Below are 25950 nucleotides of genomic sequence, written 5' to 3'. Positions count from 1 at the left end.
GAAACCATTAGACACCAGGGATTTTTTGGCACCAATTTCATGCAAGGGGAGTGACCCCTTAGGCAAAGGTTGCTCCCCTGGGGGGCAAATATATTTTAGCCCCCCCCTGGTGGGTAGATCAGCCTATTTTTCTGAGGCTCATCTGCCCGCCAAACACCAGGGAAGAATTTTCTCTCAAAAAAATGAATAAATGAGGCAAAGTTGTTCTGCTCACCGGTGGGCAGATGGGGCAATTACCCCCGATCCACTCCCAGGGGTGGAGGGGGTGCAGAAAGCCTACTTGATGCCAGGGAATTAAAAAAAAAAAGTAGGCCTGTGGCTACCAACCAGTATGGGCATGGTTATGCCCCCACCCCAACGGAAGGGGGTGACAGTCTTTCAGCTCTCCCCCTGCACACTAAAAGATCTTATCCCAGCGGCAGGCAAGTGGACATTTAATTATTTTGGGTTTTGGTTTTACACTCTCAAAATCGTCGCACATGGAATGGTGAGGGCTGCACTTTTTGGACTTTGGGACACTGCCATGTACAAAAATCTATGCGACCTAAACACATCTGAAAACTAAACATCTCGGTGAGTATAGGGTGATGTGCTTCACATGCACCCCACACCATTTTCTTACTCACAATGCCCTGCAAACCTCCAACTTTGCTTGAAATCACACATTTTCCCCATATTTTTGTGATTGAACCTTCCGGAATCTACAAAATTCCTACCACCCAGTATTATTGCATCTATACCGATAAAAATTCTGCCCCACTTGTCAGCCTAAAAACTTTTTTTTTTTCCAAACTGCCCTTTTGGGCCGGCTTTTGTTCTGCTTCAATTTTGACATGTTTTTGGCTCTTCACTGTCACAGGCACTTAGCCCACCTACACAAGGGAGGTATCATTTTGTTCAGCAGACTGAGGGGAACGTTGGGTGGTAGGAAATTTGTGCCGGTGCGGTGATCCCACACAGAAATGTGGGAAAAATTTGTTTTTTTTAAGCTAAATTTGTGGTTTGATGAGGATTCGGGGTAAACAAACACTGGGGGATCCACGCATTTCACACCTCCCTGGACTCCTTTGGATGTCTAGTTTTCAGAAATGTCTGGGCTTGGTAGGTTTCCCTAGATGGCTTCTGAGCCCAGGACCAAAAACGCAGGCCCCCCCCCACAAAAACAGGTAGTTTTATTTTTGATAATTTTGATGTGTCCATGTTGTGTTTTGGGGCATTTCCTGTTGTGGGAACTAGGCCTACCCACAAAATTGAGGTACCATTTTTATTGGGATCCTTGGGGAAATGCTGGTTGGAAGGAAATTTGTAGCGCCTCTCAGATTCCAGAACTTTTCAGCACCGAAATGTGAGGAAAAAGTGTTTTTTTTGCCACATTTTGAGTTTTGCAAAGGATTCTGTGTACCAGAACCTCGCAAGAGCCCCACAAGTCACCACATTCTGAATTCCTCTAGGTGTCTATTTTTTAAAAATGTATAGGTTTGCTAGGTTTCCCTAGGTGCCGGCTAAGCTAGGGGCCAAAACCCACAGCTAGGCACTCTGCAAAAAACAGGTCCGTTTTCTTAGGGAAAATGTGATGTGTCCACGTTGTGTTTTGGGGCATTTCCTGTTGCAGGCACTAGGCCTACCAACACAAGTGAGGTACCATTTGTATCTGGAGACTTGGTGAAATGCTGGGTGGAAGGAAATTTGTGGCTTCTCTCAGATTCCAGAACTTGCTATCACTGAAATGTGAGCAAAACGTGTTTTTTGGCCAAATTTTGAGGTTTGCAAAGGATTCTGGGTAACACAACCTGATGAGAGCCCCACAAGTCACCCCATCCTGGATTTCCCTAGGTGTCTAGTTTTAAAAAATGCACAGGTCTGGTAGGTTTCCCTAAGTGCTGGCTGAGCTAGAAGCCAAAATCCACAGCTAGGCACTTTTGACAAAACACGTCAGATTTCAATGTAAATATGTGATGTGTCCATGTTGCGTTTCCTGTCACGGGCATTAGGCCTAGCCTCACAAGTGAGGTACCATTTTTATCAGGAGACTTGGGGAAACACAGAATAGAAGAACAAGTGTTATTGCCCCTTGTCTTTCTCTAAAATTTTTCTTTTCAAATGTAAGACAGTGTGTAAAAAAGACTTCTATTTGAGAAATGCCCTGTAATTCACATGCTAGTATGGGTACCCGGGAATGCAGAGATGTATAAATAACCATTGCTTCTCAACACCTTATCTTGTGTCCATTTTGGAAAAACAAAGGTTTACTTGATAACTATTTTTTCACTCTTTATATTTCACCAAATGAATTGGTGTAAACCCGGTATGCAATGAAAACCCATTGCAAGGTGCAGCTATTTATTGGCTCTGGGTACATAGGGTTCTTGATGAACCTACAAGCCCTATATATCCCCGCAACCAGAAGGGTCGAGCAGACGTATCAGTATATTGCTTTAAAAAATCTGCCATAGATGGAAAAAGTTATAGAAGAAAATGTGGACAGAAATTACTCTTTTTTTCTCCTCAATTTCAATATTTTTTTATTTTAGCTGTTACTTTCTGTAGGAGTGAAATCCTCCACAAGAACGTAGCATGGGTGATGGAAATCCCAGAGAGAGCCAGGGCACTGAATATCTCCCCCTCATCAGAAGAACAAAATCTGAGCTGCAGATCTGTCCACATTACCACTGAATATCATGGGTTGCAGTTCACATTTCAGAATCCCTCACACATTTTTGATATATTCTCCAGAACACCCCTTTCCTCTACAACCGCCTTTTGTTCAGAGCTTTGAAGCCTTGGTGTTAACGTTTTAGATGTTTGTGCCCCCTCCACAGCAAGATAGATCAGTGGGATGGATCACTTTGCCTCAGCAGAGGAAACTGTTTATTAGGCTAGGGCAAAACTTGTCCTGAGTTGCTTGTGTTTGGGTTTATGGAGAACCTTGCCTGTCAGTTCAGCCTGGACTGTCCCCATCGGAGCGAGATCAAGGCTGATTTGCAAATGGCTAGGTCCAACTGAAATGGCATGGTGTGCAAAGTAACAGTGGACTGGGATGTGCCCCCTTTTAATTACCAGTGGCTGAGATTAATTCAGCCATTCAATCATCTCTCTTTTTGTGTACAAAACGTCCTTAATCACATAACTTACCACTTTCAAGAAAGAATGGTATTAAGCGCAAAATATCTTTCTTAGAAACCATTTATCATATTTGTAACAGAATTGCATTCCAGAACATTCAAAGACCATTGAATCATACGAGAGCAGAGTACCTACCTAACATTCCTCAGTCACCCTCTCCTCAGGATAACCCTGCATATTCACCCTCTTTATCATGTCACCGCACAGGCACAGGTGACGCAGAGGAGCAAGTCCACTATGTGAGCACCTCATCCCACGAAGCAAAGACTCATGGAATAAGTACATAGTTGAGTTCGATAACGAGAATCCAGTGGAATAATACTACAATGGGGCATCACCTCCAGTCGAAATGTCTCCCTGCCATGCGGTCATACAAAAGGCAGCAATGCAACACCGTACTACCATGGGAAAACAGATTTATTTATTGAAACTTTTTCTACAAAGGTCCTCGCAGTCCAGTATCTTCCAATGCAACAGTCTGTTCTGAGAAACACAATTGAAAATTTTAAACACCCTGTAAAAACATTGTGTTTAACACTTAGAGTGGAATGTGTATGTATGTGCCTGCCTCACAAGACCAGCTGTATATTTAGAGTCTTGTTCCTCCAGATTCCACAGTAGTTCACACTGCTTCAAAGCATCTACTAGCTAAGGAAATACATTAGGATCCCCACAGATAAGGAAGGTAAAAACCTCAACAATGCTGCAAATTGTGTAGCTGTGGGTGTTGCCATTCCATGGTGCATTGCAAACTCAAAAGCATTGTTTGGACTATGTAATTGCTTCCAATAGGTAGAAACATAGATACAAAGCCTTCTTCAATACTTTCCTGAGAATATTAAATGAAAGGAGAAGACTCTGTTGAGAAAGGAAAATTAGTTGAAATGCTAGAATGTGTTTCACATCAAACTGCGCCAATACAGAAAGGTGGGAAATTAACATCAGAATCATATTCTGTTGCCACCCTCAGTTATGTATCTATGGGATCTGTCCAAAGGTTCACCATCTTTGATTTGTCATTCAATACTTTTCACCTTTTTGGTGGAAGAGACACTAGAAACAAAATGGAAAATCAATGAGTTTTCTTAAGCAACTACAGTTTTGTCAGAACCATCAGCACCCTCTGTGAGGTATTCCAGCCAATTGGCAAATTTACCAACCAATGCAGCCTTTTCCGCAATAATGCCAGCAATCATGCGGGCTATCTAGCTCCAGCCCTTTCACCACTTAGGTTTTGCAACACTAATAAAGGTTGTGAAAGCGGCCCCACTTCCAGGGGAGGCTCTGTCGCTAACAATTAGTGATTGTGTTCATTCCAACTTATCACCCAACACGTGGGGGGAGGAAGATGCTGAGGGGTAACTCTTGGGATTGGAAGAAGATAATAGACAAGTGGATGTTGTAAATGGTGCTAAACAGATACTCCATTGAGTTTGCTCACGTATCCCCAGATAAATATGAGATCAACAAAAACTATGTGCCTCTATTACTAGAAGCGGTATGGTCACTATTAAACATAGGAGGGATACAGGAAGTACCACAGTTTCAACAAAGTCAGGGAGCTGATTTCATGTCCTTTTGCATACCAAAGAAGGATGACACGCAGCATCCTATCATAGCTCTGCAGGTCTTAATCACGTTATAAAGATCATATACTTCAAATGATCTCACTCCTACAGTAAGGTGACTTTCTCATGTCTTTCCACCAGAAGGACACCTGTTTCCATATCCCTATGCTACTAAGTCATCCCAAGTACCTTCATTTTATGGCAGGTGCAAACATTATCAGTTTGGTTTTACTTCTCAGAATAAAATGTGCAGCAACGTTTACCAAATGGGCTGTCATAGTAGGGACTTGCTTCCGCCACTACGTAATTCATGTTTACCTTTATATAGACAATTAGCTGGTAACAGGAGAGACAGGTCAGTAATTCCTATCTAAGATACCAAATTCAGTATTCTCTTTCCATTAGAAAGGGTCCACCATCAATGCCAAGTAGTCCCATCTTGATCTTCTGCTGACTCAGAATTATCTGGATGCAATACCCTGTTAGCTCAGGCTTTCCGAAAGGGGAGGTAGTACAGGCATTTCAGATACTGATTCCAGTTTTCCAGACATCACAATCTCTGACAGTGAGAATGGTAATGAAGCTTTCTGGAATCATGACTTTGTACATAGAGCTCGTTCCCATTGCACGCTTACATTACTATCCATTGCAATAGTGTCAGGTGTCACTGTGTGCTCGAGTAGCTGGGGCCTGGGAAGTTATAGTTTTGTTGTCGCCTCAGAAATCTGATAAAGCGCAGCCTACTCGAATAGTCTCATGATGACTTGTTTGCAGATCTCTTGCTGTACTTCTCATCATAGACTCTTCCCTTCAGGTGTGTTCACTTCACTGTCCAGAGGAAATGGACCAATTCAATTGCAACATATTATTGAATTGAAAGCAGTATTTCTAGCATGACAACCTTTTCAAAAACATCTGATGAGCAAGACTGTCATGCCTCACTGACAACATGGCAACCATGTATTACATTTGGAAACAAGGAGGGACACATTTGTTAGTTCTGTCTCGCATCGCTCAGAAAATATGGCACTGGCAGCTCAAAGCAAATTCCGCTGCTTGCAGAACACTACCTCAGCATAAGCACTGATATTTTGAAGACTGATACAGAGGCACAATGAAAAAACGCACACATGGAAAATTACTACCGGAATTGTCAAATCACACTTGCACAAGTGGCATACACCATGTTCTCCATACAAACATCATAACCTTGTTTTCACACCCCTTGCCTACATTTATCCACCTGGTTTGTTTTTACCAACAGTGATACGCAAAACGCATCACAAGTATATGTCAATGATCTGAGTTGCTCCAACTTGTAACAGCTGCATTGTAAGCTCAAGGTATTCCTAGACTTACTAACAATACACAGCTGCAAAATTTACCATCCCCCCTATACAGTCATTCAATCTAGTGATTTTTGGTTCCTGAAGTCATAGAATTTAGTTACCTTAACTTGCTATCAGGGCGTATGACTATTCATAAGGAGGCACGTCACCCCATTACACATGTATACTATGCAGCAAAGTAGAATTGGTTTGTCCATAAACTTAATTCATTACCTCCTCCTAAACGAACTAACTCCTTGCATTATAAGAGATCTTTCTATTCTTTAAGAAGCAGACCCAGCTTACACTTCTCTTCAGGTTCATTTGACAGCAATAGCTGCCTATTTATAAAACAAATAATCCTTTCAGCTTTGGAAAGTTCCTTTCTCAAACAATAGGGGAAGGTTTGAGAAGTGTAATCCTACCAAGAGCACCCCTGAGTGCCAATATGGGATCTTAATATTGTTGTATAAAGATCAGTGGGTCCACCATTTCAGCTGCTGCATTCATGCTCACTGCAAGTGTTACCTTGGTAAGTTGCCTTTCTGGTTGCTATCACTTTTTGTACAGTTACAACGTGCCTTATGTAGATGCACCTTTCATTCAAGTTCACAAATGCTAGGTTATTGTCTGTACTCACCAAGGCTTTCTCCCAAATGTAGTATCACCTCCTTAAACAATTCAACGTCCATCATTCTCTCAGACATCTTCAAGCAGGGCAGAGACAGCAATTTACTTTCTAGATGTTAAAGTTGCACTTGTGCACAATATTGGCAGAATTAAACCATTATGAAGACCAAAACAGTTACTGTTGCTTTTACACTCGCACAACTAGGTAAACATATTTCAAAAGGGGGCACAGCCAGAAGGATTGTGTAATGTATAAGTCTGCAGGTATTTTTTAAGGCAGCACTATGGTCCTCTCAACATACGTTCACAAAAGATTACTATGTATGTATGTAGCTATGTATGTATCTATCTTCTATTTGTGAACCTAGCCAGAAGGCAGTGGACTACTGTCCAGGTTCAATCATTGATTTGAGTGCAAACAAAGAGTGGTAATAGCCTATTAGTTCATTGTGATGGACTGTTCTTCAAAGACATGGTGTTCCAGGTCTTCAGTGCATAAATGCAGTGGAAGAATGTATTGGTTTCTGAGCTTAAGAAGCAATTGCGGCCACAGAGATGGTGAGTTTTTCAGCCGGAAGAGCAGGGGTGTTGATTACAATGAATTTGTAGGGAATGCAACTGGTTTTTAAGATGTTGTGGGCTGGCAAGGCGAGCCTGTGAAGTTCCATCAGAGCTGGATAATATAGTTGTATTTCTTCAGACCCTCTCAGGGCATATCCATCATATCTAGCATGCACTGAGGCCCTAGGTATAATGAGTATGCCTAGATGTGGGTCCTGTACTCACTCTGTCACAGGACTCCTGCTGCATCCTACTGATGAGGCTAAGAAGGCTGAAACTAGTCTCTGGCTACTTGTGTTCCCGTTCTGAGGAGAGCTGGCCTGGAATTTCATGCTGGACTATTCCTGTTTGAGTAATCCCAATGCTGTTTTGCATATGGATAGTTCCTGTTTGGTAAGGCATGATGGGCAAATAACAATGGCTGCGAGTGTGGTCTGGAGTAACTGAGTTTAATTCAAGCAGTCCACCCATCACATTTTTGTTTTCATGTTTGGTTTGACATCTAAAGTTGGCATAAGTGGTGTCAATCTTCTGTGGTTCACATCATTTGCCTTCCAGCACTTCCCAGAGTTCCCTCATTTCATCTTCCCAAATGTCTCACTTGACCTTATCAGCATGCAGTTTATCACATATATGGACAACAAACAGATGCTGTTCAATCTGAAGAGAGCATCTTGAGAGGTTACCTTTTGCTGGGCCAGAGGTTTATCAGCCCCATGAGTAGTCATTTGTGGCATGTAGTTCACAGTGTCATTTGGCTGCCATGCTGCTGTGCCCAAAACATCACACTTAAAAGTGCTGAGGATAATTATGATTACCAAAAGAACTGATGATAGACAGAGGGCCTGATTACAACTTTGGAGGAGGTGTTAATCCGTCCCAAAAGTGACGGTAAAGTGACGGATATGCCACCAGACGTATTACGAGTCCATTATATCCTATGGAACTCGTAAAACGGCTGGTGGTATATCTGTCACTTTACTGTCACTTTTGGGACGGATTAACACCTCCTCCAAAGTTGTAATCAGGCCCAGAATGTTGAGCAATGTCAAACATTCACCTCCAGTCAGAGATCTGAGCGTAAATCCATTGTTGTTTGGCCCACCATGCCACCCCAGTTTGGACCCAGTCATATGCAAATCAGTCTTGACCCTGTTCCCCATGGAAACATTCTAGCCCGAACTGCCAGGCCAGGTCATTCCTGGACTAGAAACAAGCATCCTGGGACCAGTTTTGGGGTACCACCCCTCATCAGCCAGGCTAGCTCGAGTTCAGTGGCACAGTGAAGCCAGGACCCACGTCTGGGCATACCCAGCGCACTTTGGGGGACAAATGCAAAAAGAACAGATGATGGACGGAATGCTGAGCAATGTCAAATATTCACTCCCAGTCAGAAATCTGGGCCTAAATCCATCACATTTGCAGATTCTCGTCTGCAATATCGCCTTAGGTTCCAAGAGGAGTAAATGGACAGCATGGCTGCAACATGGTGGACCTCCCCAAACCAAAGACCCATGTGCAGCTTAGTTCAAGAAAGTGAGCTGTTTAGACAGGTTTTGATAAAGAAAATCTTAGCCAAGGGGCCCCAAGCCCAACTCTTCAGGAGTGGAAGGTGTTCAGGCTACCCCACAACCTCCTTGCCTCTTTCCCATCACTGGAAGCCATTTATGCAGGGTATAAAGCAATTTAATATTTCGCTTCAGGCCCATATCTGTTTGTCAAAGAGGTGAGTATGGGTAGGTGGGAATTAAATACAAGCTACTGCAGGAGCACCCTCCCCATCTCTCCCCACACCGACCTGTAGGGGTGTCAGCAGGACAAGTGGCAGGTTTTCCTACGCCAGAGACTCATTTTGGCTCAGGAGTGTACATATTTTTCTCACCCAACATTAACGCTAAAAAGAAAAGCTCACATTGGCTCAGTGGTTGGAATAAAATAAATCCACTACAAAAAATGAACAATTGATAGCTTCCTTAATGAATGAAATGCAAAAAAATAATTCGTAGGCATTGTTCTACAAAAAGAAAGTGACAGTGGATGTATTGAGAAAATAATGCTTTTGATTACAGAACTGAAGATCTGTTCTTTCTCTGACAGGTGAAACCGGAATTGGTAAATCTACATTAATGGACACAATATTTAACACAGAGTTTGAGAGTCACCCCGCATCCCACAATGAGCCTGGAGTGGGACTGAAAGCAAGAAGTTATGAGCTGCAGGAAAGCAATGTTCGCCTGAAACTTACTGTTGTTGACACCGTCGGATTCGGTGATCAGATTAATAAAGATGACAGGTAAAACTTGCTGCTCTTGCATCCCTGTGTGAATGGAATGGCCATCATCAGTATAATTTAGTTGTACCTGGAAAGACTTTTTTTAATGGTTTTATTGAAAAGTGTATTATATGTACAAACTGTTGTATTCCACAGGTTGGTGAAGCTTGAATATGCATTAAATTTACATCCATATCACATTTTTTTGGTAGGTAGGTAACTTTATTGCAGGATTACTTAAAATCGTTGCATAAAGTACAATAAATACACCTAAAATACATCTTGTAGAATGCTATTATAAAATAGCGTAAACAACAGTGAAGGTGCAAATGCCAATGGAGATTGTCCTAAAAGTATGGTATCAAATCAATTGTTATAAAATTCTAAAACTTATAGTGAAAGTGCAAATGCCATAAAGTGCTGTAATTGCAACAATGAAAGGCAAACACCAGAAATGGCTGTCCTCAAAATCTGACATTGCATCTGATGATATAAAATTCTGAAATCTTTCCAAGCTGTAGAGCCTTTCTCATAATAGTCAAAAATGTCCCAAGGCAAGCCAGTTCCACAGGGATCTCTGAAATGAAAATATATTTTAAGGCTTCTTTGCATGTCCTCTTTTCAACCCTATCCAAGTCTGAGCAAGCAGGACCAGGTCGTCTGCATGTTGAACTATGGGGGGGCACTATGTTACCCAGTTTCGGGAGGGGAGTGTATTTCCTCTAAGCAATTCCACGCCAAGGTCAGCCGTGTACAGATTAAAGAGAGTAGGGGCGATGACACATCCTAGTTTTAATCCTGTGTTGGTATGGATTTTCTTGGTAACATGTGTATTTGTGATCTTGATTCTCACCCAAGTATCGGAATACAGTGTGATTATGGAAGCTAACAATTTCCGTGGTATCCCTCAGGCCGCCAGCTTCTTCCAGAGGTGTGGCGCACCACACCATTAAAGGCCGCACTATAATCATATCACATTTAATTCTTTTTTTTTTTCAGTATCGGAGAAAAAGAGTAATACATAGCAGTAAACAAAAAAGTTTGTTGGGGAGTCCAGTGGGGGGTGAGGGGGCGGTACAATATACACTGCCTAATCTGATCAGGTGAACAGGATTGTCACATGAGAAGCATACATGTTAGGGACTCTTGTGATGAATCCATGTTTGTGAACCTCATGTTCATTTGTTTTTTCCATTGGAGTAGTCATATTTTTTTTAGTACTCCTATTTTGCATCTGCTTACAGTGGGCGCTCCACCACTGGGAATCTTACGGCCCTGTTTAATACATACTATAAGTCCAGGCCCTCTAATAGGTTGGGGTCAGTTCTTACAGATTTCATTCTGACTCCCTCTGCCACACGCCAGTAGCAAGGTGAGATCTATGAACTTTTCCTTTAATGTACTTTTTGTACATTTGAATCCAACTGTTGCAGAATGCCCTCTCAATGATGGAGACTGTCCCTTGTCAGTGTTTTTTCCTGGAAGGGCTCATTGAAGTAGATTTCCCACTTCTGCCTTGCATATAGTTGGAGTATATTGGTGTCTGTGCATATTTCCTGGTATATGCAGGTTATTACTCCCATGTCCTCATCTGTCTGCAGTATTAATGTCAGTTCAGTGTGGCTGAGTTTCAGGGTCCTTCATCTCTTATGCGCCCCATATATTTTTCACTACTTGTCGGACCGCCCTTTAGTGTAGGAACTGGCCCCCTCACAACTGGAACAGTTCTTCCACCTGTTCCCACATGATTAATTGCCCATTGTTGGGTAGGTGCCCTGCCAGTTGACAACCTCCTTCTGGCCAGTGTCTCATATAAAACTCATTGGTGTATGCTTTCAAATTCATTGATTTACCATAGTGGCATTTCTTGGGAATATCGTAAGTTGTGGCCCCCTCTAGTCCCATAAAGGCTTCAGGCATGCAGAGCTAATTGTGTTATGTGCTCCCTTGATCTCCTCTGGCCTCTGGGAGTTCAGCTCAATTTGCAACACTCTGCAGAGCTTGCACTGTTAGGGTGATCTATCGTATGTACTTTGCTGGCTTGAACTCCTACCATTGCTTTTTATTTGTCAAATCTGTTGTCATTTAAAATTCCTTGCTTAGTCTTCCTGGTCCCCCTTTTTTTCAAGTCCTTCACTCACCTGGAGTATTGCCCAAGAACTTGTAGGCTTCTGTTTTTTTTTCTATTTTACTTTCTGTTCAGGAACTTTCTTTTAAAATTTGAATCAGCATTTCCCTGGCTCAGTGTGTCGCCCGCTTATCTTTCACAGATGCTCCCTCTCCTCCTGCTGCTCTCCCGGGCTCCCCTGGTACTGGAATTGACTTTTTAACGGGTCCCTCAAAACCGCACCTGGCTTCAATGTTTGCATGAGAAAGTAGAGGAGTTACACACACTAATCCCATGAGCTTGTCAAAGCCTAAAATGCACCTTGCAGTTTCTATATCCAAATATTTTTTTGCATGTATAATGAGAAATGGGCACAAAAGCATTCACCAAAACACTGTGACACCAGCTCTGGGCCCTACAAGGACATAACTGGCATTGCCTCTTTAACGGGTCCCTTGTTTCACTCATTATTAAGGGACTGTAAGTGTCATCCATCCCCAGTCCTCAATGCGAAAGCCCCATTTGTCAGGGGAACCAAAGTCATTACAGTTCTATGCCTGGGACTTTTGCCCTGCTTTGTGAGGACAAATAATGTTTTGCAGCAATCCACATACTCTGAGCAGTTCTTGGAAAAAAAGGCTTTTCTGCCTAGAAAAAGCTTCTCATAGGTTAAGTTATGTTATGTTATTGCATTTCTATCGCGCATGGCTACCCTAAGGCCTCCCAGCGCTTGCAGCAGCAATCACACACAACTAGGCGTATAAAGCAGATATTAGAACAGCCAGGTTTTTAATAGCCGACGAAATGACAGTTCGTGGCTAGTTTGCCAAAGAGAAAATGTAAGGGAGTTCCACAGCTTGGCGCTTAGATAAGCCATGGATCTTCCGCCCCAGTTAGTTTTTTTTTTTGGCGGTACTGTTGCCAATAGTGCGGATGATGACCTGAGAGGTCTAGGAGGCTTATAGAAAGTAGCTAATGTGCGCAGCGTATGACTAATGGGGACAGCAAAGTGCATGAGAACACGGAAAGAAACAACCAGATAGGAAGGAGTTAGGAGAAGCAGACATATGGAAAACACAGCAATAGTGTCTGAGTAGACATGATACCTAAGGACAAAAAATATATATACACACTACTGAAGGTGACTGAGTGGTGACATCAGAGCGGGTGAGCAAGATGCAACCTAAGAGTGAGGAGAAGATCATGTTGGTAAAGGGTCAACTGCTAAAATCTTTATGCACTGCCCAGCAACCAACACCCCCGCCTCATCTAAGCTCTGCAACTGGGACTGTAGTGCACATTAAAACAGGCTTAAAAAAGAGTCTGACCTTGTGTAATGTAATCAGGTGCTCATGTAAAGCGTTCAGACCAGGTTTGTGCTGTTTAAAACTGCAAAACAAAATGCGTATGGAAGATTTGGAAGGTCAATTTGTAATTCCCTGCGGTATTGTAACTGTTGCCACTGGTAGGCATGACTGGAAGCTGTTTAGTTGTTGGTACCTGAACAAAGGAGTTTGACCGAATGTCAACTCCACCACTTCTGTCTTGTAGAAATAACGTCTGTATGCCGTTGCTTTGTTGCATCTTTCAGAGGGGCTAAGAAATAACCAGTGGTAACACTTTTCTGATAAAATACAGGGGCTGGTAAGGAAATGCCAGGCAGATAGAATGACTCAATGAAAACACCAAACCTATCTTTTATGGAGTTGCGTGCACCGACGAAGGAAATAATGTGCTCATGCAATGTATTAAGTGACAACTGAAGCACTTATGTGGTGGGCTGTGTCCAAGACATGAATAAGCAATTATTGGTGCTTTAAAAAAAGATTCTGGGGCAAGTGCAGAAAATAAAAAAGTGAACTTTACTTGCGATGTATATGAGTCCTCGCATGCATTTGTGCCGATGTGTTGGAATTATTGGTTCCTGATGTGTGTCTGCAGTAACTGCTCTGTGGTTTCTGCATGCCATCTTTTGTGTGTAACTTAATCTTTGCCGGCGTGTGAAAGTAATTGACAAATATGCCCTTTGTGCTGAGAATAGAACCAGCACGTCAGCCGAGCAAGTTATCACTTGTAATTAGGAGACTGTAATGTAAGGGACGTCTGTGTTCATGCCCCCTGTCCTGCCAAGAGATTGGACGAGTAGTAAGAGCAAGGTTTTCTGTGGGGAACAAGTCCAAGGGTGCACAGGACACTTCGATTTCCCCATCACACTAGTGAGGTACTTGATATTCAAGGCTGTTTGTCTGCCCAGTATGAAACTGTATTGCTCCTACACAGTTCAGTCTCATTGATAATATCTTTCCCAGTATTTTGTTATCCGCATTAAGCATGGACCTTGAGTCATGAGGATCCTTCCCCTGCTTTAGGAGTACTAAGATAGTGGGCTCTCTCATAGACCTGGATAGTTCTCAATTTTCAAGCACCTCCTGATGCACTGAGAGCAGTTTTTCTGCCAGTATGTCAGCATAAGCCTGGGACCGTTCAGCTGATAACTTTTCAGTCTCCAGTGTCTTGGCTCTATTTAATTCCTTTATAGCACCCTTTACCCTTTGAAGTAATATTGGTGATTCTAGCTGATCGTTTTGTTCTTGTATGAGCTTGGACAGTCATGTTCTCTTATAGTATTGGGTAAGTGGTCTGACCCCACCCTAGGTGGTTGTATGGATAAGTGTTTCTAGAGTGACAGGAAAACCCCATTAATATGCTCCTGTGTGTTTACCAAGGTGCCTTCATCATCTCGGACTGTTGTGATTGTTGCTGGCACGGTCTTTCTTAAGCAGCTAGGCAAGCAGCCTGCAGACCTTGTACATTTCCATATGGAGTAACTGGTGAAATTCAGAATTTTGTAGTTGTTCTTTCTCTGCTGCCTTTTCTATTATTACCTTATGAAATCCTACGCAACTCTTTGAGATGCAGCAGGCAAATGCCTCATTGTCTGCTGTCGGTCAAGCTATTTGAAAATAGTGGATATTTCTGTATACAACCTCTTCTTCCTAGAAAAAGTGTTTGCCATGATCTCTCCACACAGCAATATTTTCAGTGCATCCCATTCCATACCCTTGTACTGGAAGTGTTTGCATTTTTCCTTTTTTTCTTGCATGAAAACTGCGTCCTGCAAAGCCAGCACTGGCAGTCTCCATCTAGGAATCTGCATTCTGTATTTTTGGCAGTAGTATTCATACCTGAACAGTTATTGATCCAATGGCAGTCTGCAGGTGTGAATCACTTCTTGAATATGTTTTGCGTGAAGACGATCTATGAGTGCGTAGTCTATTCTGGGGTATGTGTTTGTTGCCTGTGCATGGTGTGAGATCTCCTGTGTGTTTGTGGCATGCACGTCATACATCAGTCATATCAAATGCCGTCATGGCTTGCTTTAGCAGCTAGCTCAGGCTTGTAATGACATTACGAGCACTAAACAAATACAGAGGATCAGACCATATTGCAGTGCAATAAAATGACAGTGGAACCATCTCAGTGTACACAACATCAGTCCAGTAAATGGTGTTACAACAGGGCAGAGCCCAATTCTTCTGCTTGTGTGTTGTGAGTATCCATAGCACATAGACCCCTACCTCCATCAGTGACTCAGGATCTATTATGGGGGAAACCCCATGGTGAGTATTTAGGACGTTCCAATACCATGCAATGATCCATACTCTTGGCACATGACTCCACAGAGAGGGATACTCAGTCCTTCCAAGCTCTAGCAATATCCCTTTTAGCTACAATTAAACCCAGTCATAAAAGCGCCCTCTGGTAGTGTGTGGCCCCCAATTCATCAGTGATGTGCAAAAGGATAAGTTAGGGATCCCGTGGTATGTCCCAACCCAGCACCCTCATGAGTTGTCCTACCACACTGTTTCAGAAGGGGGGTCCATATCGGACAACACCAGAATGCATGTGACAGGTACCCTCCTAGAGTCATCACAGCTCAGGCAATTTCTGGCGGGGATCAAGCCCATGTGTTGGAGTCTGGCTGTAGTGAAGTACAATCTGTGCAGTACCTTCAGTTGGATCAGTCTAAATTGTGATGATATAATAGCTTCTCTGGGTGCCTCCACTGCCTCCTTCCAATCATCATCATCCTCATCCAGTTGGCCCTGTTCTCCCTCCCATGACCCTCCGCACACCAAGTAGCAGATCATGCACATTGCCCAATAGCATTTTGTACATTTCTGAGAGTTTGCGTTCTTTAAGATTCGTGAGAAGAATTTTGCCCCCCTTTAGGGAGAATTCAGGGATATCATTCACCGATTGAAGGGGCGTGGCCAAGCCACCAACAATGGCGGACCCGAGCTGCTAGAGCTCCGCGCCGCACTCTGCATCTCTGAGGGGGAACGGGGGGGCATATTGCTCCCTTGCGGACCGGATAGGAGCTGAGGGGACTCCGGGACCCGAATACGCTGGGAGCAGACTTCCGGCGAGCTGCAGCGGCGGCTCACGCCGCGGCTGCGTGTTCCGGGCCTGAGGACTGAGCAGCGAGGCAGTGAGCCCACAAGAGGAGGAGCGCCCGGTGCGGCTGGAGCCGTACACCGGAATCGTGGTGCTCGAGCTCCCTCCCACTAATCAGTGATCGCGTCCTGTTGAGGGACGGCGCCCCCCCACTGGCGACAAAACAATGGGGTGTGCGCGTGACCTGCGTGGGGGTTGCGCCCGGACTGGCGGCTGGCCCAAGAGACACCTGCGGGCCCTTTGAGGAGCCGACGAGGCTCGAGTGACCGCACCTGAGGAATAACCGCGGGGCGGTACAGCCGTAAAAAGCGGAGCGGCTGCAGCGGCAGGAGCTGCGCACCGGGACCCGAGAGTCCTGGATTCTCCTCCTGCTGGATGGCGATCGCAACCCGGAGAAGAGGGTTGGCCTACCTCCCGGCGGCGGGACAACGAAGTCGGCGCGCGACCCGCATGGGGCCTGCACTGCGGCTGGAGGTGAGACCTGATAGTGCACGTGAGTCCTTGGGCGGACTGGTGGGGCCAGGAGGACCTATTCCCCTGCCTCTGGCTGTGGCGGTTGGGGGAGGGGGACGCCCCGATGACCAGGACTTCATGCCAGAGAATGACTGGAGAGCTGCGGAGAGTGGATGCTCTGGACATCTGCTGGGACTGTGAGGGTCAGCAGACCTACGCCTACATCGGCTCTGAATCCTGCCAACCTGCCGGGAGCCCGCGGTAGCCACGGAGAACTTCGAAGGCAGAAGTAAGTGGCAAGGACTGGGGGAGGGGAACTGTTTAGCCGGGCTGCTCGTGCTGTCACGGGGGGGCGGCCCACTGCCCCCCGACAAGCGGGCCCGACCCCCCCCTGACCATCTTGGGCACTTAAACGAACAGAGGCGGTCCTGGGATTACGGAACCGGCTAGTGGCCGGGGACACGTGAAGCACTGCGCAGGAGACTCCACCAGATGTAATCCCCTACTGGACCAACCGCAAAGGGAGATCCGCACTGCAGAACCAGGAGTAGCCGCCGGTGGTGTGGCCTGGTGCCGGGTTGCGCGGAACTGGCAACAAACTGCCCACCAGCCCCCCACTGCTCCAACTGAAACTGAACTATAGTACGAAACATACACAGTGACTAATAAAGCGGAGGGCATTGATCTGGGGCTGGACAGAAGCCCCCAAAGACCTGGAACAGGGCGCTTGTGCTCTGGTGCTGGAACCGGGAAAACACAAAACTTGCTAACCCAAGACAACCAAAAACTAGATGCAGTGCTTGCTGCAGTGGAGCGCATCGGAGACTCACTGGAGCGTACCCGCACGTCGCTGGAAGCCAAGTTAGACAAGGTAGCGAGTGACTTTGTCCTGCTGCACGCGGACCACCGCAAACTAACGGACAAAATTAGCGAGATCGAGGCCACAGTAAATGAACTAACACCTGCGACCACCCAGCTGAAAGCAGGAATGGAAGACATACAGGCCATGGTGACGGAGCTGGAATGCCAAGCGGAACACGCAGAGGGCCGCTCCAGAAGAAACAACATCCGCGTAGTGAACCAGCCGTAAGGCACCGAAGGCCGGGACCCGGCGACTTACTCGGAGAGTTGGCTGCGGGGGCTGGTACCAGAGGGAGTGCTTACCCCCTTCTTGTCCGTGGAACGTGCCCACCGAATTCCGGCACGGTCGAGACCGCCGGGGAGTGCTCCACGCCCATTCATCATACGCCTCCTCCACTACGTAGACCGAGACATTATACTACGAATGGTGAGGGCCGCACCTCCTCCCCGAGTGGACGACGTGCAGATCTTGCTATTTCCAGACTATATCTTAGCAGTACAAAGAGACCGGGCATCCTACCTCCCTCTAGAACGCAAGCTACGATCCCTTGGCCTAACTTATTCTTAGCTATTTCCCGCCAACCTACGAGTTGTAGCGGAAAATAAAACGCACTTCTTCCCCACACCAGAGGCAGCATGGGAATGGCTTGAGTCGTCGGGACTGTTCTCTGGTGGTGCACCGGAAAGAGCTGGGCCGATACCCCGAGCCAAATGCAGCCGAACCAGACGAGACTGAAGAAGAAATACAACTCACACAGGATCAATGAAATGCGCCCCAGATCTGGAACAGCTAATTCAGGAGAGAAGGGAGGCGATCCACACTGCTGCAGCACTTGGAGCATCCCCCCCCCCCCCCTGGGCTCGGGGTCAGACACAGAACTCTCGCAGCCAGCCAGCGATCGTCCTCCCACACCGGATCGCCTATCGAAGTTGGGTCTCTCCAGAGGGCCCCTTGTGACGACAGCCACCGCAGACAAACTCTTTTAAAGGATCCCTGAACAATGAAGAGAGACTATACACCGTAGGAACTACCCAACTAGTGACGCCTGCACGGGTGTGCCCTAAGAGAAGAGCAAGCAGGGAACCTGACTGTGGAACATGTGCGTCGGACCTCATGGAGCTATGTACACGCTGGCGGGTGTGGCGCCCGGTCCCGCGGTCTGCGCTTCCTTGCGATTGAATACAGCGAGACCCCCCTTATATAGTCCCCCTCTATTCCCTCAGTTATCTGCTACAGCCGAATAAAATGACTTGTGGTTGAACTACCCCTCTGCAAGTTTGGCCTACCCCCACGCTCCTACCAGTGGAGGCACACTATGTATAGATGTGCGATTGCACGTTACTGTTTTTGTTGTTGTGTTTGGGCGGTGACCCGTTGTCTGTCTGCTCTGATGGCATTAGTTCGGTTTTGTTCTTGCCGGTGGACACCTATTAAACCCCTGAACATTAGTTGGGAACGGAAGACTGACGGGGTGTTGCTGCATGGAGGGGCTAGGCGGGTGGAATTGAAAAAAGATCCAACGTCCATGATGTGGCTACATACACAGCAATTACCTGGAATGTAAGAGGCATTCATACCCCCAAGCGGCAATACGCTATTTACTCCTACTTCAAAAGACACTCAATCCAATTGGCTTTTTTACAAGAGAGACACCTAACGGGCCCTGAGATTCCCCGGCTGCGCCAACGCTGGAGAAGGCAATTGTACGCGACGGGTCACTCAGCATACGCCAGAGGCACGCTGATTTGGGTTAGATCTGGTACTCCCTTTGCAGCGGAGGAGCAGGTTGTAGACCCACAGGGTAGATTTGTGCTAGTCAAGGGAAAGCTGGCAGGCCACCCGGTTGTATTTGGCTCCATATATGCCCCAAACACAGACCAGACTGCCTTCCTACACAATCTGTCACACCACCTGGCGGGCTGGCATGACTTCTGTGGCTACTGGGGGGAGATTTCAATAGCGTGCTCGATGTGGATTTGGACCGCTCCTTTCCCCCGTTGCCCACATCACTGGTAGTAGCAGCCTCGCGCGGTCTGGTGAACTGGATCCAACAATGGCAATTGGTGGATGTGTGGCGGCAGCGGCATAGAGACGACAGAGTCTACTCCTACTCTGCTCCGCATTCCATGCACGTGTGCCTGGATCGAATACTTTGCACTGCAAGCTTCACCCCGGTGGTGGTGAACTTGGATTATCTGGGGCGCACACATTCGGACCACAACCCACTGATTGCGCGCTTAGGCTTGGGATCTCCCCGCTCAGCTGTCCCCATGTGGAGACTGAGGCCGGAGCTAATAGAAGACGCTGCTTTTAGAGCGTCATTGAGTGCTATAATCCCAGAATTCTTTGAGCAAAACGAAGGCACAGCCTCTTCGGGGTTGATAGAGTGGGATGCATTCAAGGTTTTCCTCCGGGGGCATTGTCTGGGAGCTCAGTGTAACATGCGCAGTTCTGTCGAACGCAATCTGACCCGGGTGGAGTGGGCCCTGCTGCAAACAGAAGAAGAAGTAACTAATAACCAAACTGAAGGGTCGAGACTGCCAGCAATATGCGCAGAACACCTGTCACTACTAGAGCATCTGAGATGTCTAAATTACACTGCACACTCCGCGAGAACTCAGGCATCAGCTGACAAGGCAGCCAAACTCTTGGCCTGGCTGATCCCTCGGGACTGCGAGAGGAAACCAATAGTGGAAATTTGCTCACAGACCGGGGAAATGGCATACACACCTGTGGAGATACAGGCAGAATTCAAGAGACATTATAAGGCACTCTACGCTTCAAGGGCACCCCCTGGGTGTAATTCCAGCGCTGAATTTCAGCTGGAGTGGAGCTCCCACACTTAGAGGATGATCAGACTGAGGCGCTTGAAGCACCTCTCGATCTTGAAGAGATCAAATCTAGCATCCGGGAACTTGCATCTGTCAAAATGCCAGGCCCCGATGGGTTGCCAGTTGACTTTTACAAGGCCTTCGCGATACAGCTGGCACCCAAGCTACTTCATGTATATGAGACCGCTGAACGGGAGGGCCACTTATCGGCCACTCAAAAGGAGGCGCTACTGGTCTCCCTTACCAAACCTGGAAGGGATCCAGTGGATATGGGCTCGTATAGACCCTTGGCAATGCTAAACACCGATTATAAAATATTAGCCAAGGTGCTGGCAACACGCCTTGCGCCAAGCATGCCGGGTCTAATACATCCCGACCAAAACGGGTTTCTGCCAGCTAGGGATACCTCCCACAATATCAGAAGACTATTCCGGGTCATGCAATATGCAAGGCGTGATTGGCCAAGAGCAGGCTGCCTTGTCCTAGATCTAGAAAAAGCCTTCGACTCCCTGGAGTGGCCCTACCTGTTCAAAGTGTTACAACAATTTGGCATGGGACCATCCTTTACTTGTCTAGTTAAACTATTATACAGCAGACCGCTGATCCGGGTGAGGTTGGGACCCGAGATATCGGAACCGATCTGGGTGTGTAGGGGCACGAGACAGGGCTGCCCTCTCTCACCGTTGCTATTCTCACTTGCTATGGAACCTCTAGCGGCGGCCCTGCGCAGGGAGGGAAGTAGCTGGGGAATCCCTCTAGGGGATGATTTACACACAGTGTCGCTATACGCCGACGACCTCTTACTATATTTTAGAGATGTCACGCAGATTCCACAGTGGCTGGTTCGCTCCTACAACACTTTACGTCGATATCCGGCCTCGAGGTTAACTGGTCTAAGTCATGCCTCTTCCCATTCGACCCGGGCCTTTCGGATCCGGGACTTAGCCTAACCGGGAGTCCTGTCCCGTGGCAACCATGCACATTCAGATACCTGGGTATCCGAGTCTACCACAGCGAGGAAGATATATTCGCGGGCAACCTTGTAAGAGCGGTGTCCTCAGTCAAGTCTCAAATGGTGTTTTGGAGGACGCTGCCGCTATCGGTGGCGGGCAGGAGAGCACTCCTGAAAATGGTTGTTCTGCCGCGGCTCTTGTATTTCTTCTCTAATCTCCCGCACTACGTCCCCCCCCAAGCTTCTTCAGGGCACTGGAGATGGGACTGAGGGAATTCATTTGGAATGGCGGCCGTTGCAGGGTTGCCCTAAAAAAGCTGTACCTGCCGCCTGATAAGGGCGGACTGGCGGTCCCCAATCTAGAACACTATTATCTGGCAGCCCAGCTTCAATGGATATCCAGGTGGCTGGCGGACACAGAGCTCGTAGACACAGCATCGGAGAAAAAAAACATGGTCGATCCAATAGATGCCGCATTTATTTCACCCACTCACACATGCACAGACCCCGCGGAAACTGTTCCTCAGAGTAGCCCACAAATGTTTCCGCAGATCACTCCACCTCACAAGATCGTTGATCCCTTATGCAGCTGCCCTGGTGCTATCGGGCACACCAAGGGGCCCCAGAGTCACGTCAGACTCTGAGTTACGCACATGGCATGAAATAGAGTTATATACACTGGGTGATCTCTACGAAGAAACCCAACTATTACCGTTTGCCAGGCTTCAGGAAATGGGACTACCACCTGACCAATTTCTATTATACTGTTCCTTGGTGAGGGCCCTGGGGTCCAGGTGGGGAGACATTACAGTGGCTCTACCCACTCACCTTCTGGTTAAGTACCTGCAGGTGGTGGGTCGTGGCCAACACCTGTTAGCTGGCTGGCGGATGCCCTGAGAGCCCAAACCGCCCCTGAAAACAAAACATTACGGGTGGCATGGGAAATGGACACTGGTGATTCAATCACAATAGCGCGATGGAGGTCTGCTCTCTCGAGCCACCTTAATGTACCTCGCAACTCTCGATTTCACCTAATTCAATATTATATAGTGCACAGAGCCTACCTTACACCAGCCCACGTGAACAGATACTTTGCCTGTGAAGACGCGGCCTGTCCCCGATGCCGCGATATTGGAGCGAACTTGTTGCACATGGTGTGGTCCTGCCCTAGCTTGGGCTCCTACTGGAGGGTGGTGATTGACAATTTATCTGACTGCATAGCACAACGAATACCCTACACATGGGAGGCATGCATCCTGGGACTGTTCCCCAGAAGCAAACAACGCAGAGCAGAGGCGCGCTTTACAGACCTAGTGCTCATTGTGGCGAAGCGATTAGTGACCCGCAGGTGGAAGTCTCCAGATCCGCCGCCGATACGGGCCTGGAGGTGTGGGCGGGAGCAGAGGGCACAGCACTGAGGCGAGAGGAGGTCCTGGGGCTGCAACAGTCCCCGATTTCCACCTGCTGGGAAGGGCTGTTGCTACAGCTGCGTAACATGGGAGTGCACCCAGTAGAGGAGGGATAAGACTAACGCGAGTGAGTATCTGTGGGTGAGAAACCGCACTGTATAAGGGAACTGAATGTGAAAATTGGCAAGATACACTATGGTACTAAGGGGCGGGAAAACTACACACACTAGACTTGACAACTGACCCAGCGCTTCCACCTGCAAACCGGTCAGTTGTAACATGACTCCCACCCCGACCTGAAAACAGACACATGCAAAATAATTACACAAGTGTCTGATACCGGCAAATGTTATTGTTGTTTTTTTCTTCTTTCTCTTTACTCAAAGGTTAATCTATATAAATTTCATAATGTCTGACTCCTTAACAAAAGCGCCTCAGTTGAACATTTGTGACTGAAACAATGTTACGCCAGCGAGTGCTATCAAACGACGCGCCGACTAACAGACGCTAAACACACTAATGCACCCACAGAACAGAGTAGTAAATGCATAACACATTAGAAAATAAAGGCTGTGCAAGATGAAAACCAAAAGTAACACAGCGGTCGTGATAAACACTTGAACAACTACAAATATATGCAGTAAAATATGCCGCATCACTGTGTTATCAATTTACCAACCACTAGTTAATGTTATGAGCACTGTACATCATAATATGCTAGAATGAAACAAGTATCAAAACATGAAGCAATGTAATGATAAAATGTCAATAAACAGATTTATTAAAAAATAAATCATTCACCGATTGAACAGTAGGGGAAAGACATTGCGAAGGTGCAAGTAGCAGAAAATCTGTGTGTGGTGAAGCTCATATTCAACCTGCATATACAGGAAGGATTTAAATATTCCTTCGTGGAGCACATCTCCTAGCATTGAGATGCCAATGATGTCTCAGGCTGAGAAGCCTCACAATTAAGTCACCTGTTAAAGCTTGGTGCCCTGCCACAATTGAGTCTCCAGTGTGAGATGGACGGCCCATCCAGTGGCCTTCAGGGCTGTGTTCCATATCCCAAATACCACCGGGTACCGCGTGGAAGAGCCGTAGAGGCCACCTCACAGTACAATAGGTGTAGGAGGTCCTGACCCCACCATTAACCATCCCTCCGCTGCATACACCGGGTTGGTGAAGCCCCCAAACCACCACTCATTAATAAGCAAGTATGCCGCCCAGTAATATAAGAGTACATCGGGAGTGGCAGTCCCTCCCTCGACAGCTGGCATACAGCATTTCCCCCAAGCAATACAAGATACATCATCATTCCACAATAATAATCTGGTTTGTGCATTACCTTTACAGAATTTTTTTTTTATCAATCGGGAAGGGTTGGTTTTCTAGTTGGTGGAGTAGGAGTGGCAAAGAGACCATTTTGAAGATGGCCGAATACACCAGAAGAGAAAGGGGAAGGGTGAACCAGAACTTAACCTTGTTGCTGTGGTTGATCAACTGAGGCATTAGGTTGCAGTCAAAGGAACGTGTTGCCTCGTCTGTGACAAAGAACCCTAAATATTTGAATCCAAGAGAAACGATGGGTATCCCCACCACCCGTGGCAGGTCAACGGAACAGAGAGCAATGAGATAGAATGCTGATTTTGGGGGATTCATCAGAAGACCGGAGTGAGAGTTGAAAATGTCCATAATCTGGAGCACCCAGGGACCAGAAACAGCTGGACTGTCCAAAAACTTCATCCCCGTATAGTGAAATTCTGTCGCCCACCTCCTCCGACCACTGAAAGTCCCAAGAAGCGAGTCGATCCATAGTCAAGCCGTTATGCGTTTTATTACTAACATGAATAACCAGGGCAACAGAGGACATCCCTTCCGGGTGCCTCGCTTTACCAGGTACCATTCTGGAGTCGCCTCACCATACTGTGGCCGGTAGATTGGTATATAAGAGGCGTACATATCTCACAAATCTTGGACCACATCCAATGCAGACGAGAAGGACAAATAAAAATACCCCATCCGCCATGTCGAAGGCTGGAAAGGAGGGCTCTATGGCCCTGAAAAGTCTTATTTAGGGCAATTGCGTTGTATACTTTCCTTGAGGCATAAATCCGGACTGGTCAGAGTGCACAAGCAAATGATAACTCCAGCCAGGTGGGTAGCTAACATTTTGGCCCAGACTTGTGCCTCAGAGTTTGAGTGAGATTGGTCTGCAGTCTCACAGTTTGTACCCTCTGTGCCGGGTTTATTATTTACCACATCTTGGCACTCCTAAGGTTCAGGGTCATCTCCAAAGCATCTGAAAAAGCATCAAGTAATAATGGACCAGTCTGTAGCCACACCCGGTGCCAAAACTCAACAGGGAAACCATTGGGACCCTGCGCTCTACCTGCCTGTAGCTAGGCCAAAGCCGCACTCAGCTCATCACTGATAACTTCTGCCTGCAGCGCCTCCCATTTCTTGGGGGTCAAGAGAGACATCAGTAGATCCAATAGAAAATGAGATGGGTCTGCCCGGCACCTTGCGGAATCTGCACTATACAACAAGTGATAGTAAGATGCAAAGGCATCTATAATAGGTCTACCCCCAGTCACCCGGTACCATAGTCTGTCAGCAAGTAGGCCACCAGGTCCCCACCTCTCTATGAGTACACAGCCAATGCAATGTCCTGCTACCCTTATTGCCCCACTAGTAGACCCCACTATGGGTGGCCAACCATGCCTCCCTTGCTGTCTGTGTGAGTTTTTGTTGCAGCAGAGGCTGAGTATGGAGTGAGTCTTCCAAGAGGTATTCCTGTGATGTTGCCACATATTGGCGTTCCAGGGCCAGCTTGCATTCCTCAACTCTGGTCTTATTTCTGTCCCTGTCTCTCTGACACTTGGAATAGCTAATGAGAAGACCCCAGACTGTGGCCTTCTGAGCCTCCCAGAGGGCAACGTGGGAATTCACAGATCCCTTGTTTTCAGCCAGGAATTGTTGGCCCCTGTGCTGGCACTACTTTCAAAAGTTCTCTTTTTGCCCAGCGGTCCAGAGGCCATCTCGACCCCGTCCCATCGGTACCTGCTTTTGTGGTCTTTGGCCAGTGCCCTACACTATAGAGCCTGTGTCTGTTTGTTATTTGTACCAGCACCGCGTGGCCTCACACTCACCTTCCTTGTGGGCCACACAACAAACTGGCAATGAAAATGGGATTGCCTGCCCACCTTGGTGCTCCTGCTACTCGTGAAGGTGCTGCTGCACTCCCATCGGTGGCCCACAGCGCGATCCCTACTACTCTTTCATTGCAGCGGTCTGTTACGTCTGTGGAGCATCCCTGCCCTGTTCCGCTGCCCTGTGTGGAGGCCTGGTTCATGCTGAGAGGTCAGATCCAGCTGTACAGGCCTGCTACTGTTG

At 46.8% G+C, this 25950-nt stretch overlaps 1 protein-coding gene across 2 annotated transcripts in view; it reads left to right on the top strand.

Annotated features, from left to right (window-relative positions):
- The window catches only part of SEPTIN11 (septin 11), a 669909-nt gene that overhangs the window by 350015 nt on the left and 293944 nt on the right, over positions 1 to 25950 (top strand). For both annotated transcript variants that reach the window (XM_069236824.1, XM_069236823.1), the window contains exon 3: positions 9308 to 9503. In XM_069236824.1, the coding sequence (XP_069092925.1) occupies positions 9308 to 9503 (196 nt within the window). The remainder of the gene's footprint in view (positions 1 to 9307; positions 9504 to 25950) is intronic.

The sequence above is a fragment of the Pleurodeles waltl genome, chromosome 1_2 (genome assembly GCF_031143425.1).
Source record: "Pleurodeles waltl isolate 20211129_DDA chromosome 1_2, aPleWal1.hap1.20221129, whole genome shotgun sequence".
In the NCBI taxonomy this organism is placed as follows: Eukaryota; Metazoa; Chordata; class Amphibia; order Caudata; family Salamandridae; genus Pleurodeles; species Pleurodeles waltl.
The sequence above is the reverse complement of the archived record's forward strand: the minus strand, read 5'-3'. Positions and strand labels throughout refer to the sequence as shown.